This window comes from Cervus canadensis, chromosome X (assembly GCF_019320065.1).
Source record: "Cervus canadensis isolate Bull #8, Minnesota chromosome X, ASM1932006v1, whole genome shotgun sequence".
NCBI lineage: Eukaryota > Metazoa > Chordata > Mammalia > Artiodactyla > Cervidae > Cervus > Cervus canadensis.
The window spans coordinates 136,367,738-136,393,877 of NC_057419.1; the positions used below are offsets into that span (position 1 = coordinate 136,367,738).

The 26,140-nt window shown below is 47.4% G+C and overlaps 1 protein-coding gene across 15 annotated transcripts in view; it reads right to left on the bottom strand.

The window, feature by feature from the left end:
* Positions 1–20,706, bottom strand: part of TMEM164 (transmembrane protein 164) — a 171,964-nt gene extending 151,258 nt beyond the window's left edge. For 3 of the 15 annotated variants that reach the window (XM_043460110.1, XM_043460113.1, XM_043460112.1), the window contains exons 1-2: positions 20,147–20,293; positions 19,177–19,845 (exon numbers count right to left, since the gene is read on the bottom strand). In XM_043460110.1, coding sequence (XP_043316045.1) covers positions 19,177–19,566 — 390 coding nt within the window. In that variant the 5' untranslated portion in view covers positions 19,567–19,845; positions 20,147–20,293. Of the gene's footprint in view, positions 1–19,176; positions 19,846–20,036; positions 20,056–20,146; positions 20,397–20,547 lie in introns of those variants that run through there. The other 12 variants (XM_043460101.1, XM_043460099.1, XM_043460106.1 and 9 more) reach the window with 12 other exon arrangements.
* Between the last annotated feature and the right edge of the window lie 5,434 nt (positions 20,707–26,140).

The window sequence follows — 26,140 nt, forward strand, 5'->3', positions numbered from 1 at the left end:
AATTTTACCTCATAGAGCTTATTAGATCTCCCCGACATGCGAGCAAGAAGCTGGCAAACAATGGGATGCGCGTTTTACAAGTGATGCACCCACAGGCTTTGGGAATACACAATACACGCAACAGGTGTATTGAAATAGTGTTAAATACACACAACACACACAAGCTTCAGAGGGCCAGTTTAGGCTCAGAACACATGTAATCCAGTCTTCTCCACTAGTGGTTTCTAATCCTAACTGCATATTAGAATCACTTGAGGAACCTGAGAAAATGCTCATGTGTAGGCCCCCAGTCCAGACAATTAGACAAGAATGGGGTGGGGAATACAGGTACTGGGATTTTTAAATGCTTCCTTAATGACTGTAGAAGCAGGCACAGGTGAGCACTCCTGGCCTCCACCTTTTCCATCTCCACCTCTAGTCCCAAACTTAGTGACAGGTCCAGCAGATAACTCGGAGGTCTGCAAAGCCATTTCGCTCACTCACCTGACTACTCTCTGAGCCATTAAGATAACTTTGCCACTGCCAAAATGTTTTTGGCCACCAAAATTTAAATAAAGAGGGGCTTTCTTAATCCCCAGTCAGAGAAGGCAATTAGGTTGGGGTAGCCTCTGCCCCAACCACTGTATGGAAGATTTACTCGGCCTGAGATCTCAGCCTTTTGAGGGAAGCTTCTCTACTCCTCAAACTGATGTTTAATTTGTCCCTTCTCAACTGTGCTACTCTTTGCCTCATCTGGATGTTTCCTTACAGCTAAGAATGTTTGCTCCATCTGCAGCTGGGCCCCCAACCAGTCTCTGCCCCAACCCCATCCTCTCTTGCCCCCCTCATATATACACATGGCCACTTTGCTTTGCTCTTTTAATTCATTCTTAATCAACCTCTGCCTGTCTCTAGGCCACCTTGCCACTCTTCTACTTAATCCCTTTCAGTTGAACACCCTGGCCATGGGGTTACTGCCTCACTCTAGCAGCCCTGTCTCACTGCACCCCCTGCCTCACCCCCACAAGCCAGAGAGGCAGCAAAGGCTCTGTGAGCAGTCTCTCACCCACATGATGTCTTCTCAGCTGCCAGATCCTCTCTCGTGAGTTGGCTTCCTTCATCCAATGATTCTCTTCTACTGAAATTGCTCTCCCAGGCTGCCTTTCTTTTTTTTACAAAAATATTTCTTCTCAATTACTCAAGAAATTTGCACTTACACCAAATTCCAACAAGGCAGAAATGTGTTAAGTACAAAGTGAGGGTGTCCCCCCCTCTCCCTAATGACTCAGGATTCAACACTACCGAGTACACATTCTTCCAGACTTCCACGAGGTGTATATACATGGGTTCGTATCACACATACTGTTATTTCTTTTTAACAAAATATTGTGACCATCTTTCAAAGGGAATACAGAGATCAGCCTCCCTTTTAAAAGCTGTACAATATCCCACTGGTGGGATGTGCCATTCTGTCACTGGCGGGTTGTTTCCCAATCTTCTCTGATGCCATAACACCCTTGCACACAACTCTTCACACACGAACATTTCTAGGGCAACTATTTAGAAGTGGGTGGGCTGTTGGCCACCAGACCAGCCTGTACTCACCAATTCCAAGTGCCTTCTCTCAAGACCTCCTTGGCCTCAACCTCATTGCCTCTCATGACATAGAGGACCTGCTTCTTGAATTTCCTTCCTGCCTTGGGTGTCCTTCCATGTCTGCTTCACTGAGTTTTTTCTTCTGCCCACAAAAGGAGGCATTTCACAGAATCCTTTTCTTCTTTCTCCTCTGGTTTTGCATGATGGTTACATCTTCTCCCCTGCCATCTTCTCTAAATGAATGCCTCCTAAATCACTTTGCCAGCTCAACTGCATCTCAACTGCCTGCTGTTCACTCCAGCCTCAACATCTCAAACATCTGAGATTCAACAAACCCCCAAACGAACTCCTGACCTTTTCCTCTAAGCCTTGGGTTTCCTCATCCAAAAAACAAAGAGAATGGACTAGACTCAGTTAAATGCTTTTTAAAAAAATTAGGAGTCTAGTATATACTAGATGTTGTGCAGGGTAAGAAAAAAAAAATCAACAGAATATAGATCCTGCATTCAGGGAACACACAAACTAAGAAGTGAGGGAACAACATAAACAATTATGTAATACAAGGCAGAATCAAATGCTAAAATAGACAAGAATGGCTAAATCTGGCATAAAAGATTTAAAGAAACCTTCACAAGGGGGAGTGTTGAGCCTTGAATGATGACTGGCAACTCAACAGGAAGAGAAAAGTATTTCTGACTGAGGGTACAACATGAATAAAGTATAAATTCAGAGTCAGAGAAATGTGGAAGTTCATGGTACATGTGGCTGGATTAGAGTACATATGGAACAATGTACTAGAGGATAAAGCTGGGGAAATGGTTGAAACCAAGATCAGGAAGGTCCCAAATCTTATCACAAGGAGCTCAGGCTTTCTCTAAAGGGTTTTATCTCTCTGCCGCTCTCTGGCTGAGTAATAGTTGCTGCCTAAAATACTATGCTAAAGATGATTCTGAACCTACATGGAGATGCATGTTGAGCAAGCATGTTTTGATCAGCAAGGCTGGCCCAGGGTACCAGATGCACCACAAGGTGCACCTATCCAGCTGTCTGCTCTCCTTGCTGAAGGCAATAGGGAGCTATCAAGGGCCTTTAAGCAAGGGAATGGCAGGACCCAACATGAATTTTCCTTGTATCATTTCTGGCAGCAGTATAGATGATGGACAGAGCAGAAAGACCCCGGGAAAAGGGAAAACCAGTCAGCAGGCTGCTGGTAAGAAGCCAGATAGTGGTGATGATGATCAAGAACCAGGGATATTAGGGCAGAGGAATCAAAGAAGAAAAGCAAGAGACAGATGGGAGAAATAATGAAAGACAGAATCAAAATGACTCAAGAGACTCTGATGATGGAAGAGAGGAATGGAAATGTGTCAAGGTTTCAAAGGACTTAACCCAGGTCACTGATGGACTGCAGTGCCATTAACTAAGATAGGGCCCCTAAGGGAAAGGTATCGTAATCCTTGCTTTTCACTCCAAATCCTCCAACCACTTTACTTAGCTTTTAAGCACCCTTAAGTACACTAGGAGTGAAAAAGCAGAACATGCACTGCTTGATGGACCCAGCATTTATATAACCCTACACATAAACCTACCATCCTTCCTTTTGCCAGCTTGTCAAAAAAATATCATGTTGAATTGGTTCACAGTGCCTTTCAGGTCTATTATATCCTTCTGCTTCTCTATATGTTCATTCTATTATTTTTTGAGTGTTTGATGTGGAAACCAACTAAAAATCTTAGTTTATCTACTTAAAGAATACTTGTAATAGGTAGTGGAACTACATGTAATCTTGTTCTGTATTTTCCAAGTCTCTCCAAGTCTCATACTTTCATAATTTAAAAAAATTTAAATAAAAAAATAAATATCCATCAATATCTAATTCTAGGATTATATAAAACCATTGAAAAGACTTGTCTTTGAATGCTTATGATCTCAAAAAGATTATTTTTCCCATTTAGATAGTGCTTTCCAGCTACAAGACACATTCACAAATCTTTTACTTGACTCTCACGTTCACCCTGTGAGGTACGAAAGAGCATCCCTATCTCACAGATAACATATTCTGCGCTTGCTATGCACCAGACATTGATCTAAATACTTTACATAGAGATATGCACTGAATTATTCTAAGAAAACCACAGATGGTATTATCCCTATTTTACAAAGACAAAACCTTACACAGAGATGTCAATTAACTTACCCAAAGCAACGCAGCTAGAAAGCAGCAGAGCTGGGATTTGAACCTGGCCAGTCTGACTTCAGAGCCTAGACTCTTAACTACCACACTTTATGTAAGAAGATAAGCCCCAGAGAGGCAATCTGACTAGCCAAAACTACTAGGTTCTGCCAACCAGTTAGGGATGAAACCTACAGCCGAGGCCCAGGTCTGGCTAACACTTAATCCTATGCTCTTTCTATTACTCTACATTGTTTACCAAGATGAAGTGACTTCTTCCCTGGGCTGGCAAATTATTCTGACCTTTTTCCTCTTTGACCTTCGTCACTTCTGCCAGAATGAGGTTCTAAAATCACTCGCCTGCTGTGGAGCCTCACACAACTGTTCACTAGGATGGGATGCAGGTCTCTACTTAGAGGAGAGAAATGATGACCTCAGTTACAGCCCCAAGTGAATGGGTCCCATTGCCAAACCATCAATATCTCACAGCAGATGACACTGACTTGCCATACAGGCTCACTGAGCATATACCACTCCCTGGACTACCTGCCCAGGGCAAGCAGCAAGCAGTGGTGGCCCTGCAGCCTGCTTCCTCTGTGGAAGAGAGGAAGCAAGGGCAGAAAAACACGTTGGAAAAGTAGTTGCTATAGCAGTCAGGTAGAAAAGTGGCCTGCAGCTTTGAGAGCCTCGCTTTCAAGGCTGTCATAGACAATGATGCTCAAACAAATAAATAAATAAAGCACAAGATTTCTATTTCTCTACTCCTGGGCAAGAACAAAAGTCCAGCTTCTTTTATGCTGGAATGGTAAGGGGTGGAAGGAGGCCATGAATGGTACTAGAGAGTGACCGTGAACCAGGAGATCCACCTCTGCTTCCATTGAGCTCTGTGACTTTGAGCCAAGTAAGTTACTTCACCTCTCTGGGTCTCGGTTTACTCATCTAGAAAAACAAGTGAGGAGATGATCTCTGAGGTTCTTTTTTTTTTTTTTCCCAGCTCTGATTTGGCATCACTCAGCCATTTCCATCCAGCAAAGTGTTGCTAGAATCTTTTCTTCAGTATCTGTAAGTCAACCAAAGAAGAAATAGGCTAAAACAGAGGGAAAGAAGAATGCATGCTTGCATGCTTAGTCGCTCAGTCGTGTCTGACTCTTCTGTGATCCCTTTTAACTGTAGCCCACCAGGCTTCCCTGTCCATGGGATTTTTCAGGCAAGAATACTGGAGTGGGTTGCTATTTCCTTCTCCAAAAGAAGAATTAAATAAAACAAAAATGGCCCTTTGCGGAAGGCTGAAAATTAGGTAATATATAGGCAGTAGACTTAAGCACAGTACCTGAACCATGATACATGCTCAAACTGTTAGTTTACTATCACTTATATCAAAAGTATTATCAAAAAGTATATCAAAAAGTTTTATCAAAGTATAGTTTATATCAAAAGTATTATCACTACAACTCCTTTTAGAGTGTACAGAGATAACCAAATATTATGATGAGCTCTTTCTCCTAAATTTAACCCCCTTTTGCCCATATAACCCTATTTCAGGTTTATGGTATTTAAGAGGTCTGGGGCAGGGGGACCCTAAATGAGCAGTGGCACCAACTGTCCTTAGTGTCTATGGACATTTATGACTGGAGAGTGAGAAGCCAACCCCAAGGGAAACTAAAGAAAAAATAAAAGAGAAATGGGAGGAGCCAGGATTAATCTTCAGTTCACTGCAAACTGGCTGTGGAAAGGGGATTAAAAAAAAAAAAAACAGGTGCAGACCACAGTGTACTCTGCAAATTGTTTTTCAGTTCAGACCCGAAGCAGGGAGTAAGAAACTTGGGAAGATGATCCTAGCCTGGATTTCATGTGTGTCCATCTGAGTAAACACAGCCCTAGCTGTGAGGTATGGCCAAACACCGCTCAGCCAGACAGAAGACTTGTGACCTCACAAGTTGAATGCAGCCTTGGCCCAAAGGCCACCCCTGACCTTCCAGGCCCAAGATGGCACCCCAGCCTATCCCCACCCCCACCAAGAGCCTCACCCAGGGAGGACAGGCACAGGGCTGGGGTCACTCAGTTCTCTTTGCTCACCAGCCAGAAACCCCACCAGTAAAGAAGGGAAACCTGACTTCAGCTTGGTGCCAGCTTGCAGGGCTATTCTGAGGACCAGCGGAACTACAAACTCCAGGGCAATGCTGCACAGGGAAGAGAAACCCAAAGGTAAAACCAGCCCCTTTCCTCAGGGGCCTTGAGTGTCCTCCTGTGACTAGGGACCAGGGAAATAGGGAGAAAGGCCTGCAGGAACCAGCAGCCAGCAGTCAGTGGTAGCTCAACGGGCCAAGTGTAAAAGCGCTGAAGATAATAAGGTGCTTACACACCTGACCCTGAGCAACATTCCTGCAGGGCAGGAAATAATGTGCGGCAACAGGCATGCACACTCTCTCAAGTGCCTGGGACTTAAAAAAGGAAACTCTTGACAAATGCAAAATGACAAGGAACAAAAGTGTGGATAAGAAGGGGACCCTTGGGTACAGTCTCCCTTAATTTCTCAGGGTTGTCCTTAGTTTTTTTTTTTTTTTTTTTTTTTAGTTTTACGAATGCCCTCCAAGCCAGTTCCTCCCAGGGAACCAGGATTATTACAGAAAACCTGACCTTACCCCAAGGAACTGCCTATTTACTCACAACGCTTGCAAATAAGCCTGAAGGCCTATCAGTGGCCTTGCTGGGGTGGGGCATCCCAACCCCAAGGCTGTGAAACCACAAGACCCAGGTCTTGGCCCCAGAGGGTTGCACAATTAAAGGGTACTTCTCTTTAGTGAGGGACTGGCTGCTGAGGTTCTAGTTCTGAGAGTAGCTAGTCTTAAAAATGAGAGGGCTTCCATACCTGGGAGATACTCAAAGAATTGTCTTGTTCGTTTGTTTGGTTTTTCACCCATTTGCTGACATGTCAGGCAAGGCACTGGTCTATGTATAACCTGCCTTTCTCCTCTGATAACTTCTTAACTCTGGGAACAGGCAGCAATTGAGAGAACTGCACTATCCTCAGTCAAAAGAAATTAATGAAAAAGTAAAAACTCAATCCATGCACCTGTTTCTGCCCATCCCCAAACCAATCCTTTCCTGCTTCTGTCATGTTCTCGTTGGTTTCCTAGGCTACCGATCTCAAGACAGCTGGCACCAGAGAGCCAGTCCATTGATGAAGAGCAGCAATAATTAAGCCCAGAGGTCCCTGGACAGCCAAGCATCCCACCAATGACAGCCATCCTCCAAATGCTTCAGAAAACACTGGGTGATTTACAGTAACTTCTAAATTTCCCACAAAGCTATCCTTAGGCCTTGAACAATCAAGCAACCCCGCCCTGCAGAGATTATGTGGGTGCCAACTTCATGGAATCAGTATTTTTGCCTACCACATGAAATGAAGATGCCAGCGAAGTTTCTCTTGGGTGAGATTCTTAGAGCTGCCTTCCTGTATCTAATTTCTGTCATCTTATCCCAGCATCAGGCATCCAAGCTCACAGCAGCAGGCATAAGGATAACGAAGCTCATTATCATCATCACACATCACATCACATCACAACAAAAAAAAGTATTGACTGTTTACTATCTTAAGTGTTTTATTACTCTTGTCTCATTGTTTCTCATTACTGTCTTACAACAGCCCTGCAGGGTAGGTTTAATTATTCCAATTTACAAATGTGGTCACTAGGGGGTCAAAGAGGTTACACAACTTGCCCAGGGCTACACAGCTAGTGGTAGGATCTGAACCCAGGCTTGTACCAACCTAGAGTTAGCTTTTGTGTGTGTGTGAGTGCGTGCACTCCGTTGTGTCCAATTCTTTGTGACTGTAAGCTGCCAGTCCCCTATGTCCATGGGATTTTCCCTGGCAAGAATACTGGAGTGAATTGACATTTCATCCCCACCTGGGAAGCTTCCGAGCTGACACTAAAGAACGTTTCTGCCAATGCAGGTGACACAAGAGACATGGGTTCCATCCCTGGGTCAGGAAGATCCCCTGGGGTAGAAAATGGCAACCCACTCCAGTATTTCTGCCTGGGAAAGCCCACTGGCGGGTTACAGTCCATAGGGTCGCAAAGAGTCAGACATGACTGATTGTGCGCACGTGCACAGTCAGCTTTTACCCAGTATGACTTGAACCACTATATAGTAATTCTATATACTACTGTGTGTGCTAAGTCGCTTCAGCCTTAGTCACCAGGCTCCTCTGTCCATGGGATTCTCCAGGCAAGCATACTGGAGTGGGCTGCCATGCCCTCCTCCTCCAGGGGATCTTCCTGTCATAGGGATCAAACCTGCATTTCTTATGTCTCCTGCATTGGCAGACGGGTTCTTTACCACTAGCACCACCTGGGAAGCCCCCTATTACTACTATAGTACTATACAGTACTATTACTACTACAGTTGTCCCTTGCTATCCATGGGGATTGGTTCCAGGACCCCCCAGGGATACCAAAATCTGCGGAAGCTCAAGTCCCTTATATAAAATGGTGTTGTACTTGCATGTAACCTTGCACATACTCCCATATATTTCAAATAGTCTCTAGATTATGTACAACACTTAACACAATATAACCAGTTTCCAGTGTGCAATAAATTCAAGTTTTGTGTTTTCAAACTTTCTGAAATTTTTTTCCTAATATTTTCAATCCGTAGTTGGTTAAATCTGCAAACTGGAACACACACTTATGGAGGGCTGACTGTACTATGAAAAGCTGCTAACATTTATTGAGTGCTGACAATGAACCAGAATTTCTGCCAAATGCTTGATTTAAGTTATTCCATTTAAATCTCACAATAGCCCTATTAGGTAGGTACTGTGATTATCTCCATTTTACAGATCAGTGAAGTTGATAGCAGTTAAGTAACACGCCTAAGGTCACACACGATTCATTGTTGTTTGGATGCTCAGTCATGTCCAACTCATTCGCTTCCCCATGGACTATAGCCTACCAGGGTCCTCTGTCCATGGAATTCTCCAGGCAAGAATACTGGAATGGGTTGCCATTTCCTTCTCCAGGGGATCTTCCCAACAACCCAGGGATTGAACACGTGTCTCCTGCATTGGCAGGCAAATTCTTTACCACTACCCACCCAAGGTCACATGATGATGGAGCTCAAATACAAACCCAGGAAATATGGTCCAAAAGCTCAGTCCATTCAGCTGAACCTGAATTAGGAAAAGGAGGCATTTCTAATGCCCAGCTTAACCTAGCCAGGTTCATTGCTGTGTCCCAGTCCAAACCTACTGAGTGCCAGTGAGAATTTCCCAAGTAAATGCCAAGGAGGAAACCTGTCTAGCCCTTCTGTGTACATGCCAGTAGCTCAGATCTGATGCATCTAGGAAAAGACCAAAGCCCATTCTAGAAGTCTCTCCTAGCCAGTTTCCCTCATGTCCAGCAGCCTCTCTGAATACTCTACCCAGAACATCTAATAAGTGTTTACCCAGGCCTCCCAGAGCCGTAGTTAAGGGCCTTGATGTGCAATCTGGCTCTGCGCCTTATTTAATCAGCACCTGAATGAAATGTCTCTTTGCTAGCAACAGCCTGAGCACAAAGTCTTTCTGCAAACACTGCTGGTCGACTGGCAAAGGTGATACAATTCACAGGCAAAATACACCCTGAGTTTATACCACCACTGATGTGTGTTGGAGACAGGGAGACTGGAGGAACTGAGATGGAATTAGAATGGGCTAATGTTTCCTTTGGGCTTCCCAGGTGGTGCAGTAGTAAAGAACCTGCCTGCGATGCAGGAGATGCAAGAGACATGGGTTCAATCCCCAGGTCAGGAAGACCCTCTGGAGGAGGAAATGGCAAACCATTCCAGTATTATTGCCTAGGACAATCCCAAGGACAGAGGAGCTTAGCAGGCTACAGTCCATGGGGTCACAAAGCGTGGGACAGGACTGAGCAACTGTCATGCACGTTTCCTTTCTCCTCAAATAATCTCGCCTCTCACTCTCCTACCAACCTAAACACCTGCCCACAGGACATGGCTTGAACTGGGTCTGCCCAACAGTCCAATCCTCTTCCTAGAGAAGACAGTCTTCTGCCACCTATTTCGTTTCCTCAGAGCCACCAGGCCCACGACCAGACTCATCCTACCCTGCCTGCCTCTCTCTGACATTTGCTCCAGCAGCTACTGTTAAGGGTACGCAGCCAACAGAAAGATCCCCCCAAACCTCCCCTTCAGGATCTCAGGCTCACAACAGGTCAGTGTCCCTTGACACACCACACACTGACAGACGTGCAAGCCATGCCCTGTTGAGCTGGGAGCTCTTTCTCTGGGGAAGGGCTGAATAAACGGAGGACCGTGCCCAGAAAAGGAGGAGCCCTCCCCAGGCCTTCAGATTTAATTGCTGTATTCAAGAGCACCTTGGAGGGAGACTTACCCTGGGCATTCAGCAAGTAGGATAGCAAGACACTGATAACCCCAGTTCTCAGGGTGGGGGACGATGGGAGGTGTGGAGCAGGAGGGAGGCCAACAACTGAGCAAGGAGCATGGGAAAGGCCACATGCTCAAATACTGAGACACACCCCACCAATTAAAGATCAAGTAAGGCTAACAAGGCCCTTTTAAAAAGTCCTGCCCTCCCCCACCCCAGTTGCATCTGAGCCATTCACACTGCAGTATGAACCTCCTACATGGAACTGATTTCTTCCTGATTTCCTTGGAGATAGAACCTCCTCCAGGGAAACAGGCGTTTAGATGGAGTTGATCTGGAGCTTTGAGTACTCTGGAAAGAGGCAAACTAGGATGGGGTGAGTTGGAGGGTTGCGGGGGGGGAAGACTTGGAAGCAGGGGAAAAGAAATAGAAAAGAGAAAGGTAAAAGAAGAGCATCGAAACACTGCATAAGTTCCACCTTCCTGGGGGCAGCAGCCATCCCATGAGCCACTAAAAGTCATCTGGTGGGGGGTGGAATGCCTGCTACCTCATTTCCTGCATTTAATGTCTGCTCACTCGCCTCTGCGGTTCCCTGTGTCTGTCCTTGACCATGTGGGCCCTCCTTGGGACAGCAGAGAGAACACAATGCTCTATCTCACAAGCCCCCTATCAAGGACTTCTGAGTAACTGCAGTTGTCTTATCAACAGGCCAGAAATGACAGAGCATTCCAAGTTTTATGTGGTTTGCCAAGGGGGAAATACAAAAACAATACCTGCCCCTGATAATAACATGCAAATGACTCCAGGTAAGAGTTGTAAAGCTTTCCTGTGAAAGAGGAAGCAACTCTGGGCCTTTACATGTACCGTTTCCTATGCCAAGAAACCCTTTCCTTCTGAAATACCTAGCCACCTCCTAGTCATTCATTCACACGTTTATTGAGCACCTACTATGAGGTGGGTCCTATGAGAGGCGCTATGATAGAAAATAAGACAAACAAGGGCACCTGCTCTCAAAGAGCTAACATGTCTCCTTAGTGAGTCAAATGTCACCTCCTCCGGTATGCTTTCCTTAATTGCATCAGGAAAAAATAAAAGACCCTCTGGTCCTCTATGCTTTGTTCAAACCTGTTACCATACATGTCATGTTGTAATTTAGCTGATCTTTTTTTCTTGCCTGAATCATCTCAGCTGTGGGCAACATGAAGGCAAAGAATGTTTCCTATTTACCTTTGAATCTCCAGTGCCTGGCACAATGACACACAACAGGCACTGGACAAATGTCTGCTGAATGAATGCAAGAACGAATGCATACCCATGAGCAGTGAAAACGAAAGTCCTGCAAATAGAGAACCAGCATGCAATAATTCTGTGTCAGTATTTCATCTTGCTGGTTCTCAAAGATCTCCAACCCTGCAAGAATGGCAAAGGAGTGTAGGAGGACTGGAAGGTGATTAAAAAGAGGTTTGGCTGAAATCCTCCACTGATAAAAGCCACAGGCACCCAACAAGCCACTGGAACGCCAAAGTTACCTTAAAATCCACCTCACAATAACTCAGGGTCTTTAACCTCTAATTTCAACCACCTTATTTAACACCCACATAAATACCGAGGTACTACTAGAAGACCAAATGCCCACCCACAGGCCACCAGAATCACACCAGTCAGGAAGAGCATCTGAAGCAACATCCCACCTCATACTTTGCTGCCACTAAGTCGCTTCAGTCGTGTCGGACTCCGTGCGACCCCACAGACAGCAGCCCACCAGGCGCCCCCGTCCCTGGGATTCTCCAGGCAAGAACACTGGAGTGGGTTGCCATTTCCTTCTCCAATGCATGAAAGTGAAAAGTGAAAGTGAAGTCGCTCAGTTGTGTCCGACTCTTCGCGACCCCATGGACTGCAGCCCACCAGGCTCCTCTGCCCATGGGATTTCCCAGGCAGGAGTACTGGAGTGGGCTGCCATTGCCTTCTCTGACCTCATACTTTAGCCACTAGATAATGTCTCTCAATGTGGGATCCAATGCTCACCAGCATCAGAATCACTGAGGAGCTTGTAATAAATGCAGGTTCCCATCCTCACCCTATAGGACCTAGACTGACTTAGACTCTGAGTGGAGACCCAGGCATCTGCATGAGAACAAGGTTCCAAGGGAATCTTTCACAAAGAAAATTTGAAAAGCACTGCACTCCACTTCAGGTCCACTCAGTTACTGGCAGAAGATGCTCTCAATTTAACAAAAGATATGAAAGATCATGGATGTGTTAGTGAACTCAGTGGGGGGTGGGGAATCCTTTCATGATGTATGTGTAATAAAATCATGTTGTGCACTTTAAATATCTTACAATTTTCTTTGTCAATTATACTTCACAAAGCTGAACACAAACAAAGTTAACAAAAAAAAATATGAAGGACCAGAAGTTGAGAAATCTGGCTCTTCTTGCGGAGGATATTTCAATGAAGCATGATGATAGTGAACAACCTATTGAAAAATATAAAAGGGGAGAGATAGAAAGTGAGTTACCAGCTTAATAACAGTTTTTTAAAAGTCTGATATTAAAGGAGGAAAAGAAGAAAGTAGACATTTCCAGATGTCAAACTAAAGGATTTAAGACCAAGATCCAACAGTGCAATTTCCTCATTGCAATGAAAGTGAGCAGAAACTTGGGGCAGAGAATGGGCTGCAGTTCCTAATAACCAGCTCTTTGTGATGGAAATTCAACAAAAAGATGTGTGAGCTAGAGGTGAAACCACCTCTCTTTCTGACTATTTCAAAAAAACCAGACAGGAGTTTCTCTTAATAGGCACAGGAGACACAGGAACTGTGCCCATGAGACCTCAAGGGAACACAGACAGAACCACTGGAGGGAAAAAGAAAAAAGTCAGTTCTGTCAGTCAGTCAGCCAGCATTATCCAGGCACACATTAAGCAATTAATGTGCACATACAGTATTGTATTAAGCTCTGCAGGGTGTTACAAAGGGAAAAAAAATACTACTCCTTTCCTTAAAGAAAAGTATACACGCTAATGGTAGAGAATGAACAAACATGTAAAATCAAACAACCCAGTTGAACACTTACCAAACTACCTACTTGCATACAAAGCCATGGGCTTCCCTGGTGGCTCAGATGATAAAGAATCTGCCTACAATGCAGGAGACCCGGATTCAATCCCTGGGTCAGGAAGATCCCCTGGAGAAGGGAATGGCAACCCACTCCAGTATTCTTGCCTGGAGAATCTCATGGACAAAGGAGCCTGCTGGGCTACAGACCATGGAGTCACAAAGAGTAGGACATGACTGAGTGACTAACACTTGCAATTTTTTCATGCAAAGGCAAATGTTAAAGAGGCTAACAGTCTGAGGAATATTCAAAGAGTTGGGAAAGGAGGACAAGAGGTATTGGTGGAATGAGTGGAATAACTATGGAGTCAAGGTCAACTGGAAAGTTTCCCAGAGGAGAGTCTTCAGGACCATCTACAGAGGGGAGGAATTCACGACAGATCCCAGGAAGACAGTGATGAAGGAGGTACTTCTATGGCAAAGGGACAAAAATCCAGGGGGCCTGTGGATCACCCCGTGAGTAGGAGCCTGCTGCATTCTATTACTTAACAGCAAGCTCCAGGCTGCATTGTATTAACAGGTGCACAATGAGAAAAGGCTGAGAAAGAAATCTTTCCTCTCTGCTGGGTGTGGGCTGGACCTCTGGTCACAGTATCCAGTTTTATAGACTATGTATGAGAAGGGTATGCAGGCACGGGCAAGGATCCAGAGAAAAGCAACAGAACTAATTAGAGGAATGGATTCTAAAAGCTATCAAGAAAGGTGAAAAGAAGTTGAGGTTTGTCAGTTTCTGAGTCAGAGGAAAAAAATCTATTGGTCATCTGCCAGCTCTGATCAGCTGTACCTGGCATCTGTTTAAGTGACCACAGAGCTATTCAGAGGATTAAAATGCTTTGTTTCCATGTGGCCCATTTCATGAAGAAGATCGAGATAGGAAAAGGCTAAATAACTTGCTCAGGTTCCCTACCAGGCGACAAGCAAAACTGGTAATCATCATTTTAAATCCCAGGGCTGTCTGTGGGTTGTTTAATCCACCAATCCACACCACTTCCCTTATAATGGAAGGGACCCTGCCAAAGACTGTAACAATGAAAGATGGAAAACTTCTCTGCAAATTTCCTTGGGGGAGAATATAAAACAAACTAAAAAGGAATGTCATGCCTCGCTGCTGAGGCCCTTATAAACATCACCCCCTTGTGTCCCCCTGGACTGATGACACAGGAGGACACAATCCATCTGATAAGCCAGCAGATGGCTGGATCCCTCATTGCACCCATTACCCACCAACACCAATTGCAACCAGAGCAGTTATCAGTGCTCCAGACAACAGATGGGGATGAAGAGGTGTGGTTGGTGTGAAGTCAAGGAGGCAGGGGACAAAAAGGCCTAGTTCTCAAATCTATCAGGTTTTCTCTAAAACAAATCCATCACAGAGCAAATAGAACATACCGATGTACATTCAGTGAGTTCCAAAAGGTGTCACAAAGTAATTAGCCTCCAACTTATAAAAATAATTGGGAAAAAAAAAACAAACAAAAGGTGTCACAAAAAGCTCAGGGCCATTCTGAATATGTGCCATTATGTGCTTTCAGCAAAGAGTGAAGTAGGAAAATAAACAGTGAGACAAAAGCAGGTTAGCCATATTTAGTGGACATCAGCCTTCTAATATATCGTAAAGACAGAAAAATAAAATAGCAATGCTAACTCTAAAAATAAGGATGGGCTCATTTGGTATTAAAGGATAAAAACCAGAGGCTTGGTGCTCAGGGGTCAATAGCATCAATTATTATTTGGCAAATGTCCAGCTGAGATCTAGAGTGCCTTATACACAGAGACACGGAGGATTAAACGGCATATGCTATGTCCGACTAAGTTCAGGGCCCAATTGGGAGATACTGACATAGACATATACACAACCAACCGGAAGTGGACAATTAGACAAGACATCCAAAATTCGATCTTTGCCTTAAGTTCCTAAGACAGAGACAATCTAACTAGATGCAAAGGATAAAAGGCCATGAGTTTTTACGGACACAATCAGTCAAGCTGTCTGGCATTTTAACCCTTCCGCTAAGAAACTGTAGATTTTAGGACTTAAATAGCTATGAGAATCTCTTCCTGCTAAAGCCCCAATTCCCACTGTTGGCAGCTGGGTTCTAAAGCCACCCCTGCCAGTACCTTGCTGGCAGTGTGATTTCCGTTTTGTTTTATAAACAGGATAAACAGTAAATTCATTCCGTGTCACCCATACCTATGAAAATATTATTCACAGGGGACTAGCTAGCCACGCTTGAAGAAATACTTTTTGGTGTAATGGGTAAACACCACTGATATTCAGCAAGGGGTTTAACAACGGTGCGTTAATCCTGGTGCTTGCTGATTCCAAGAACCCTCAAGCATCCCCGGCTTAACTTAGATGTGAGAAGGTGCTGCTTTAATCCTACAAACCTCTACCAGTCCCAGGTTCCAGGGCCCTTGAGATAACAGACGAGGCCAAAAAGAAACCTGACAGCAGGAATATTATTGAAGAACAGAACTCGGACACAAGAAGTACCCTGCCCTGTGCTTCTAAAGCTGGCGGTCACCCAAAGGCAGCATGGCTATGAGGAGGGTCTGTGTATCAAAGGCCTTGGGAGTAAATATTTTACAGACTGAAAAATGGGAGGTAAGGAGACTAGTCATTCTCCCTCCAGTGCTTCCATTTCCTGGCCGAAAGTAATACTGCCCTTGTTACAAACTTATACTGCCTCTGCAGAACAAAGCCTTCTATAAAGCCATAATTGAGTCATCCTGTTGAGAGACACACATCAGAAATGTCTCTGCTAAGCTCCTGCTTTCAATTCAGCTAATGTCTCCCTTTCCTTTTCAGGACCCCTGAACTTCACAGAATTTACTGCCATGATATAGCCTAACTCAGCTAATTCACTTGCCAAAGTATTTCTTTGTGCTCAACACCTCCCCTTTGGAACACACACAGTCACAGGACACATTTTAACATCTCTATGTCCAGGCTCAAGCTTATCCAGCATAACCCTAAAGAAGATAGTGCGTGTGAAAGGGTCTTATAAAAGTTAAGGGAATACATGTAAATCCATGGCTGATTCATGTCAATGTATGACAAAAACCACTACAATATTGTAAAGTTATTAGCCTCCAACTAATAAAAATAAATGAAAAAAAAATACATTAAAAAAAAGTTAAGAGCTAGACAGATGTAAAGTATTATTAATACTAACCCCATGGACTGTAGCCCCCCAGGCTCCTCTGTCCATGGGATCCTTCCCACAAGAATACTGGAGTTGGTTGCCATGCCCTCCTCCAAGGGATCTTCCTGACCCAGGAATCAAACCTGTATCTCCTGCACTGCAGGCAGATTCTTTACCGTCTGAGCCACCAGGGAAGCCCAAATACTAACCATACTTACTATCATTAGTCATTACTGTAGCCAAGTTAGAGAACTGTTTCCAACCATCTGTTGTAATATTTCTTTTAAAGATTCACATCAGCTTTTAAAAATTCGTATGTCCCTGCTTCCAATAAGACCATAGGTAAGGTATGGAATGTTGGATTCATCAAAGGCTAAGTCCCCCAGTAGGCCAGAAGTTTCTATTTAAATGACACAAAGCAGTAACTTGGGAGTAAAGGGCAAAGCAGTACAATCCTGCTTGGTCTCAAGGATTCCTCAGCCTGACTGTTCTTTGCCCCCACCACCTAGCTTAAGAGTTTCAGCTAAGCACAGGACAACAGCAAAAGCACAGTGACAGGAATCAGTCCACAGTTCCCCAAACATCCATCTCTCTGCAGCACTCAGCCCCTGAGGGCCAACATCATCTATATGGATCCCTAAGGGTGGCCTTCTCAAGTTTACTTTACGGGGAAGACACAGGGAGCGAAAGAGGAGGGTGAGAAGATGAACCATGACCACCTGAAATCAGCGAGGAGACCAAAAGCCATTTCTAGAAGAGCTCTGTGTGGCACCCCCGGGCACTGCTTATGGAGGAAAGCAGCACAGCACCTAGACTGTCAAGACCTAGAAATTCAACTCTGCCTCGTTTTGCAGCCAGCCAAACTGAGAGCCAGGACAAGTACTTTCCCCAAAGTCACACAACTATTAATGCCAGAACGAAGCCTCCAGAGTCTTCTAAAAGCCTCTAAAAACCTTTCCACTGAAAACCATGGTGCTGCCAGGTTTGACGTCATCACCCCAGCAGCAGCCCCAATCGGGCTGAATTTAGTTCTTTGTTGACCTTCTAGATATGTGGTTGTCAGAGGCCTCAAGACCCCTTTGTCGAAGAGGCACCCTCTGACCCTCACCACCTGCCATCCAAAAAAAGCACTCCTGTCCCAAGAGCCTCACATAGCAGTGGCTGAGATGCGTTGTTTCCTTTCATTAACAAAAAGCCCATTCATTAAAAAAAAAAAAAAAAAGAAAGCAGACAGGCTCAAATTTACACAGAAGGTCTAACTGGGGGAGCCCTTGGGTTTCCTGTGAATGGCATCACTTCCCAAGAAGGCCTCTAAAAAAATGCTACCCACTCCAAGCCTACTGGACGCTTAGAGTCACCCCATCACTAAGAGCTGCTTCATTCCAAATCTGTCTACACCTCCTTACCACATCTGCAAGACTGAAAGGGGTTTCTGGTCATTCACCACAGTTTCCAGATTGGGAAACTGAGGCCAAGAACCTGCCATCCAAGGAGTTCCTACAACACAGAGCTAGCAAGCGTCCACAGCATAAGTAGGCAGCACCACGCTAATCAGCATCGGCCTCCCAGAGACTGCTGCTCCGCATTCCGCAACCCCAAAGAGGGTGGGTTAGCTTTGCAACCCAGAAAGCTAATTCATCTTTTGGTTGCAAGCGGGCAACCTCCCATCCCCGAGTCCCCTGCCAGGCCTGTGAAACCAAGACAATTATCTCAACCTCCTGCCCCACACAAGGTTGTCACAAGTCTCCTGAGAACAACCTTCTACAAATATAAAAGCAATAAAGATGCTAATGACAGGTTTCACAACCGTCCCTGAATAAAACACACCAGGTTTTCCACAGCCTGAAATCTAAAAGAGACAGCCCCCCACCCCACCCCCTCCTCCTCTTCCTACCCTTCCGTGATATTATAGTTTTAGATCATCTCTCTACACGGGCTGAGTACAAAAAGACAGTCTTGCTCTTGGTTGGTCCTCACCCAGATTATTTTTATGTATCTGGCAACTTTCCTTTTCAATCTCATTTGTTTTTCTTAGCACCACTAATGGGAGATAAAGAAATCAGCTCTCTGGGCACTCCTGGACCTCAGGAGAGAGAATGAGAGTGATAAGATGGAGAGGTTTGCAGGAAATAAATACCCTCTCACCACGGACAGAGAAGAGTTCACGAGTCTGCCTGGGGTCTGCTTCAGAGTACAGTGAGTCGGAGTTTGGTGCTGCTCTGACACCTCAGAACTCAAAAGGCAGACCTCACCCTAAGACCCTAAACTCCCAAAAGAAAGAGTTATTAAGAGAAACCTACAAAAGTATTTCCCCCAAGTATGACAGTAGAGACCGGAACCTTCTGTGACCAGCTCCAGGAAAGAAAGCCACCAGGCCTCTGGGAAATTAACTGTGGCAGAGGGAATGGAGCGGGGGGGGGGGGGGGGGGGGGGGGGGGCAGGGTTGGCCCATGGCCCCCCTCTGGTGATCCAGAAAGGGAACCTGGCTGGGGTCAGACTTCCTGCTGGCAAAAGGCCAGGGTAGGCCTGGGAGGGGAGGGGCCGCTAGCCTGAGTGCTAGTCTTTCCCAGGGCTCACCACCACCGTAGGGCTGACGCATTGTGCAAAGGAAGCCAAATCTGAAATCCGCACCCAAACAGCCACTCGGTGGAAAATCATTTTTAAGGGTCCCACTGCCCGCAGGGGTGAGGTGCTCTACACGGCCAAGTGTCCTCAGCACACAAATGACTCTGCTGACTGAGGCTGCCAGGAAGGGGTGGGGGAAGTCAACAGACTCACATGCATCATGGTGACCAGGTGACAGGGGTTGAGCAGGTAGATGACGGTCTTGGTGGCGAACTTAAAGCCCACCTCCACCCCGAAGGTCAGGCACAAGGCTACTAAGAGCAGATTCTTGCTCAGGCTCTCTTTGCCTTCCTCTGGCCGCTGGGTCACCTGCTCTGGCTGGCAGCCACGGCCACCCCTACCGTCCTCCTTCGTCTGCCTCAGGATGTGCCGCAGGGCCACCAGGATCTCCAACAGGGCCAGGGTCAGGACCACCACACTTTCCAGCAGCCGCTGCTGCCAAGAGAGGAAGGCAGCACAGTCGGGGCCCCCATTGCCCGCAAAGCTGGGGTCCACGCCCCCATAGAGCCAGTCCAGGAGACTTTGGTAGCTATACCGGGACATGATGCAAAGTGGCTCCCCACGACCACCGTGCAGGAAGCGAGAGCGAGATGGAACACAAGCCCCGAGGGTGGCCCGGGTGGTGGGACATATACGGAGGGCACACCCCCGCCCCCGCACCCCCTCCGGACACCCGGGCAACTAGAGCAGGGGACGGGAAGCTACACGCGAGGCTCGGGGCCAAGTGCTGGCTCTAATTTGTCCCTACGGCTGCCTGGGGAGCCCCCCGCGCTTCTCCAGTGGCCACCAACGAGGCAGGGTGGAAACGAGCCGTTGGCCAATCTAAAAGGAAGGAGAGGAAAAAAAAAAAAGGTCTCAAAGAGGCAATTGCATCGGGAATTACGAGGCGGGGAGGGGTAACTAGCGAGGGAAGAAAAGGGGAACAGGGGCAGTGGCGAAGCAAGCAGGGTTCGGGGGAAGTCGGAGGCCGGGAGGGTCAGGGCGAGGGTTGAGGGGACGCGGCAGGAGCGAACCGGGGGAGACGGCGAGGGAACACGCGGAGGCCAGGAGGGGAGCTGGCGGGGCCGGGCCGGCGGGGAGGGCGACGGGGCTGGCGGGACGCCGGACTCCTCGTCTCACGCACTCGCCACAGGGGGATCGCTTACTCCTGCAACCGCGTGGCCGTCTCTGCCCCCAGCGAGCAACTTCGCCGCCGACGGGCCCCTCCGAGCCAATTTAGAGCAGTCCCGGTCCAGCCTCCCGCCCCCGGGTACACCCCCGAGCCCCCAGCTCCACCCCCCGGCCCCAGACGCCCGCCCTCCGGGCAGCACCTCCCCCAGCCCGCGGCCCGCTCGGGACCTGCCCCCCTCGCGCGGGCAGCGGCGGGAGGAAGCAGGGAGGGAGGGAGGAAAGGCGGGCGGGAGGCCGGGCCAGCCGGGGGCTGGGCTCCGGCCGGCCCCCTCCCTCCGCCCCGGCGCCGCAGCTTCCCGCGCCCCACGCCCAGCCCCAGGGACGGGTCGCCGCGGCCCGCGGGGCTCCACTCACCGGCAGTCGGCCCTCGGCCCCGACTGGGCGCCCGCTCGGCTCCCCGCGCCCCGGCTCTCGGCTCCCCCGGCGGCCGCCACGGCCGCCGCGCACGGCTCCTCCTCCCTGTCTTCCTCCCCCTGTAGCAGCCGCGCTCGCTTCCTCCTTCTTCCCCTCCCTCTCTCCTCCCCCTCGCCGCCGCCTCCCCGCTCCCGCCCGGCTCGGCCCCTCGCCGTCCCCCCACTTCACGCCCTCGGCCACCCCGCCCGGCCGCCTCCCCTCTCCGGCCTCCCCCCCGCCGCCGCTGGCACCCTTCACACCTCCCACTCTCCCTCTCGGCGCCTCAGCCTCCCCCGCCCTCCCCCGGGCTCAATCCCCGCCCCCTTCCCCTCCTCCCCGGCCTGCCTCGCGTTCTGCGCTCGCCCGGCCAGCACGCGTGCACCGCCACCCTTCCGCACCGCCGACTACGGAATTCGCTCCTCCGCGAAGCCATTTGGACCGACTCCGCCTCCTGCGCCCGGGTTCTCCAGGGCGCTTCCTTGGACACCGGGCACCTAGTAGGCGCTTAGCCGGCCCTCGCTGAGTTCTTGGGGGAATGGACGAGCCTGTCTAGTTGATAAGCCGCTGGGCTTTGGGAGGTCCGCTGGGTGTGACCTACTCCTCTTCGCCTCTCCTTCAGACCTCCCTGAAATAGCAGACTCGGGCAGGGCCAAGACGGCATCTTCTCCACCTTTGTAGCCACAGCCCTACTCTCCACTTCCGTCCTAGACAAGGCTTCTTTTCCTACTTTGCCCCGGCCGTTCCCCCTCGTGCTCTGCTCCGATGTTTCTCCATCTAACCACCGGCCACTCCCTCTCCAGGCTCTCCGTCTCCCCTTTCTCCTGCCACGCCTTCAAGCTCAATCGTACTCTAGCTGGAGGAAAAGATGGAGGAAAAGAAGCTTCCCCAGACCTCTTTCCGTCCTCCCGCCCTGCGACAGAGCAGCTGTTTCCAACCTGTGCTTGGCCGAGAGTCCTGCCACTTAAAGGCCCGCCAGACTGTGGAGGGGCCCAAGAATTGGATAAGGGCTGCTGGCAGAAACAGGGTCCCATCTTCCCTGCTGCTTCCTACCCATAGACTGGGATTTTCTTTTCTTTGGGCATGGAAACAGGAAAAAGACCTTTTCAGAATCCACTTTGTGTTGATTTAATATCTATTGAAGACTCACAAAGAGGAAAATAGCCAGAAAAAAACAAAAAAAACAGGCACCTTGCCTGGGAAACACTTTCTGGTGTTGGCTGCCAGCCATTTTCCTGCCATCCTTTCCAAGTCTGGTTTTCTCCCACCTGGCCTCAGAGCCAGGAAGCTTTGCACAGACAGCATCCACCTTAGGGCCTGATGCTCTTGAAGTGCTAATTAATAAAGAACAACAACAAACAAGGATTGATTCAGCAGCTCACTCGTTCTCCGTCGGTGTTTTGTTAAATCCTCTGCACAGTAACATTAAGCATAAAACTGTGGCGTTCTGGTGATGACTGTAGCCTGGGACCTCAAGTTCCTGTCTTCAAGGAAGTAAGAAGGAGATGATAGCACTCAGTAAAAGGCTTCATTAATCCATGCAGAAATCTTCCCTCTTAGCTCAGTCAGTGAAGAATCTGCCTGCAAATGCAGGAGACCAGGTTGAATTCCTGGGACAGAAAGATGCCCTGGAGAAGGAAATGGCAACCCACTCCAGTATTCTGGCTTGGAGAATCCCAGGACAGCGGAGCCTGGCAGGTTACAGTCCTTGGGATTGCAAGAGTCGGACAGGATTTATCAACTAAACCACCAATCCATACGGAACTCTTTTGGGAGGTGGGCCTAGAGGGTCTTGTGTTTGCAAAATGACTGTGTTTAGTGCCAGGCCAGCTCCCTCGCCTGAGGCACAAATTCCTCTCTTTCAAAGGTAGAATAGCCAAGTGTTTTGACAACTCTGGGATACTAATAATAATTATGCCATTTACTTGCTGTGTCACCTTGGGCAACTTACCTCTTTGTACTTCAGTTTCCCTCTCTCAACCAAACAGTTATCAGTGATCTATTATCTAATTCCTAGGATTATGCACATTTACGTGAATTGAATTGTGTAGCCAGTGCATAAAAAGTGCTCAATAAATGCTGTCCCTAATCCCCATGTAGTTCTGCATTCCTGCAGCAGCCCCCTACCCCCACCCATGCAGACACACATTCAGTGCCCTCCCCCACATCAGCATAAACAATCCTATCCCTCCTTCAAAGCCCGTGTGAAATTGCACTTTCCCCAACCCCCAACACCCAGCTCCCAGAGCGCTCTCTCTCCTGTGAACTTGAACAGCAGTTATTGCCTGCACTATTCATTTTATTCTGAATCACTTACTGCCTTCCATTGTTCTCTCATTGTTAGTTCTGTCTCCCACACTCAGATCTTTGACAGCAGGGATGGGTCTTCATCTTTTCTAAACCCTCCTCAGTACCTAGCAGCGTGGCAAACATAGTAGGCACTCCGCAGACACTAGGAGAGTGTTGTCCCCATTACTGTTGTTGTTTTGTCTCTTTTGCCACCCCATGGACTATTGCCCGCCAGGCTCTCTGTCTATGGGATTTCCCAGCAAGAATACTGGAGTGGGTTGCCATTTCCTCCTCCAGGGGATCTTCCCGACCCAGAGATTGAATCCCCATCACCTGCGTTGGCAGTCAAGATGGATTCTTTACCACTGAGCCACGAAGGAAAGTCTGTTGTCCCCATAGATAAAAGGTAAACAATAATTGGGCTGAAACAGTGGGTCACATTTTGGAAACTCAAAAAGCTTCAAACAAATGTCCTGATCATTTCCTTCCTGGGGCACAGCCCATTGGCTTCTTGTCTCTGAACAGTAAGAAAAGCAAACGAACTTGGTTTTTAAAGTAGAACCTTGAAGTGCAGTGAAAAGGAAACCTGGACCTTGGGGAAAGTCATCTCTCTGTGCTTCCATGTACTCAGGTAAGATGAGGGGGAGTGGACTAGAATGGCTATTTTTTTAGCTTTATTTATTTTGGTTGCTCTGGGTCTTCATTGCTGCATGCGTCTTTTCTCTAGTTGCAGTGATCCGGGGCTACTCTTCGTTGCAGGGCACAATCTTCACATTGTGGTGGCTTCTCTTGTCATGGAGGACAGGCACTCGGCACACGAGCCTCAGTAGCTGCAGCATTCGGGTTCAGTAATTGTGGCACACAGGCTTTAGTTGCTCCACAGCATCTGGAATCTTCCTGGACCAGGGATCAAACCCAATGTCCCCTGCATTGGCAGGCTGATTTCCATCCACTGTACCCCCAGGGAAGTCCGAGAATGGTTTCTAAGATGCCTGCTGGCTCTAAGATTCTGTGATTCTAGGAACTCAGCCTCGCCACCTTTCATCCAAGTCATGCTTGATTCTTAAGGGAGAAACCTCATCTAACTGGCTTGGTGATCCTACCCACCTTTCTGCCTGTTGAGACAGTACCCTAAATTCTTTTTGTCCAAAGTACTTTTCCCAGCTATGAACTCAGCTGACCTGCTATGGAATGCAGAGTCAAATTATGATCTCTGTCATACCACCAACTAGCAGCTCAGAAAGGTGTGGTGACTTGCCTAAGATCACACAAGTTCATGGCAAAGTGAGGGCTAGCATTTGCGGTTCGACAGCACAGGCCCGAGCAAGCTTGCTCATTGGCTTGGCCCTCTGACCTTTTCTCCTCCTGTACTTCATATTCTTTGCATCCACTCCTGTCCTACTCACGATGTAACCTGAAAGTGAAATGCATGAATGACTGCCCACAGGCAAAAAAACAGTGCACAATCCCAATATTATACAAGTGTTATCAGTAAAAATAAATGGCATGTGTATGGGGGAGAATGAAGAGAGAAGCCTTTGTCTTGATCTGACTATCTGCTTACTGCTTCTTCCTGCCCCACCCCCTGCCACATTCATTCAACACTAGCATTCATTCCACAAATATTTACTGGAACTCTTATTACAGTATTACCTATTGCATGGGAAAATTCTAGACTTGTGGGCAAGCTCTGCCTTCAAGGAGCTTAAAATCTAGCTAGGGAGACATGGCAAACAAATGGAAGGTTAGAGAACAATTCAGGAGGGAGGTATAAGTACAAACCAAGCAGGTAAGAGCTGCTGCCACCACAGAAAATCTTGCATATGTCAAGTGAGTTGCACAGTCAATGAGTCAGTAGTTCAACACCAGGCAGAACTCATCTGTGGGGAGAAAAGTCAGCATGGTAGTGAAGGGGAACAGAATCTGTCACCCCAAAATATGCCTTGTTGGCATAAGGATTATTTTAGGCCGATTAGTTTTAAGAAACAGTAGACATAGGAGAACTTGTGCTTTTGTAAGAGATATTTACATTTGTAAGGGGAAACTGCCATTTGTAAGGGTGTCTCCCTCTCTGTACAAGGAAGAGAAAGATGACTCCAAATCTCTAGTAACACTTATCAATGGAGACGTGTGTGCGTGTTGAGTCTCTCAATCATGTTCTATTCTTTGCGACCCTTTGGACTGTAGCCCACTGGGTTCCTCTGTCCATGGGATTTTTCAGGCAAGAATACTGGAGTGGGTTGTCATTTCCTCCTCCAGGGGATCTTCCAGATCCAGGGATCCAACCTGCATCTCCTGTGTCTCCTGCATTGCAGGCAGATTCTTTACCTGCTAAGCCATTGGAGAAGCCCCCATCAATGGAGAAGGCTACAAGTTAAATCTGCAGAACAATCTTATCCTTGTTTACTGTGGTTTTCCTGGTCATCTTGAATAACTGGCTCCCTCCACCCTCAGTATCATTTGTCTTTATAAGATGATAGTTAAGGTGGTAATTTATGCCATTTCAGGGAGTTACTCAGTTTTCTGGGATCTCTCCCGTTTACTGCCTACAAAACCAAGTTTCCCCAAAACTGAGTTTCCATGCTGAGTTTATGATTATCCTCTCTATCCAAAACTTTATTCCCTTTCTTGTCCTGCCCCTGTTCCCCTCAGGGTTGAGGAGTATCAAAGAAATGGGATTGAAACTGAGCGGGACCCTGTAAGGCCCTCCCCAGTACAAAAGCCCCTCTGCATGCTCCTTTCTTACTTGTAGAAAAAGTAGGTCTTTCTTTAATCTCCTAGGCCTTCCCTGAGTTCCAAAGAGCAGACTCAAGTAGTTACTAACAAGTTCCTGTGCCTAGCACACACTGAGGCCAAACAAACTGAAATGTCAGTGTTTGGAAAAGAGAAAGGTTTATTGCAGGGCCAAGCAAGGAGAACAGGTTGGCTAAGCTCCAAAACACCCCAGCTCCCTGATGATTTTGGGGGAGAAGTTTTATAGGCAAAATTTGGGGTGAGGGCTGTGGGGGTTGTGGCTTACTTCTGATTGGTTGGTGGTGAGGTAACAGGGTGATGCTCCAGGAATCTTGTACTCAACCTGAAGTTACTATCCTCCACAGGTTGGGGCCTTTGTACTTTGAGGAGGAACCAAGACCTGTGCTATTGTTTCTTTTTTTTTTTTTGCTCTTGTTTCTTGACAGCTCCTCCTTTGTTCATTCTCTTGCTTCCCTATTTAGCAACTGTTTTAACCTGCCCTTTGGTACTCAGGGAAGTTCTAGAGGCTGAAGCC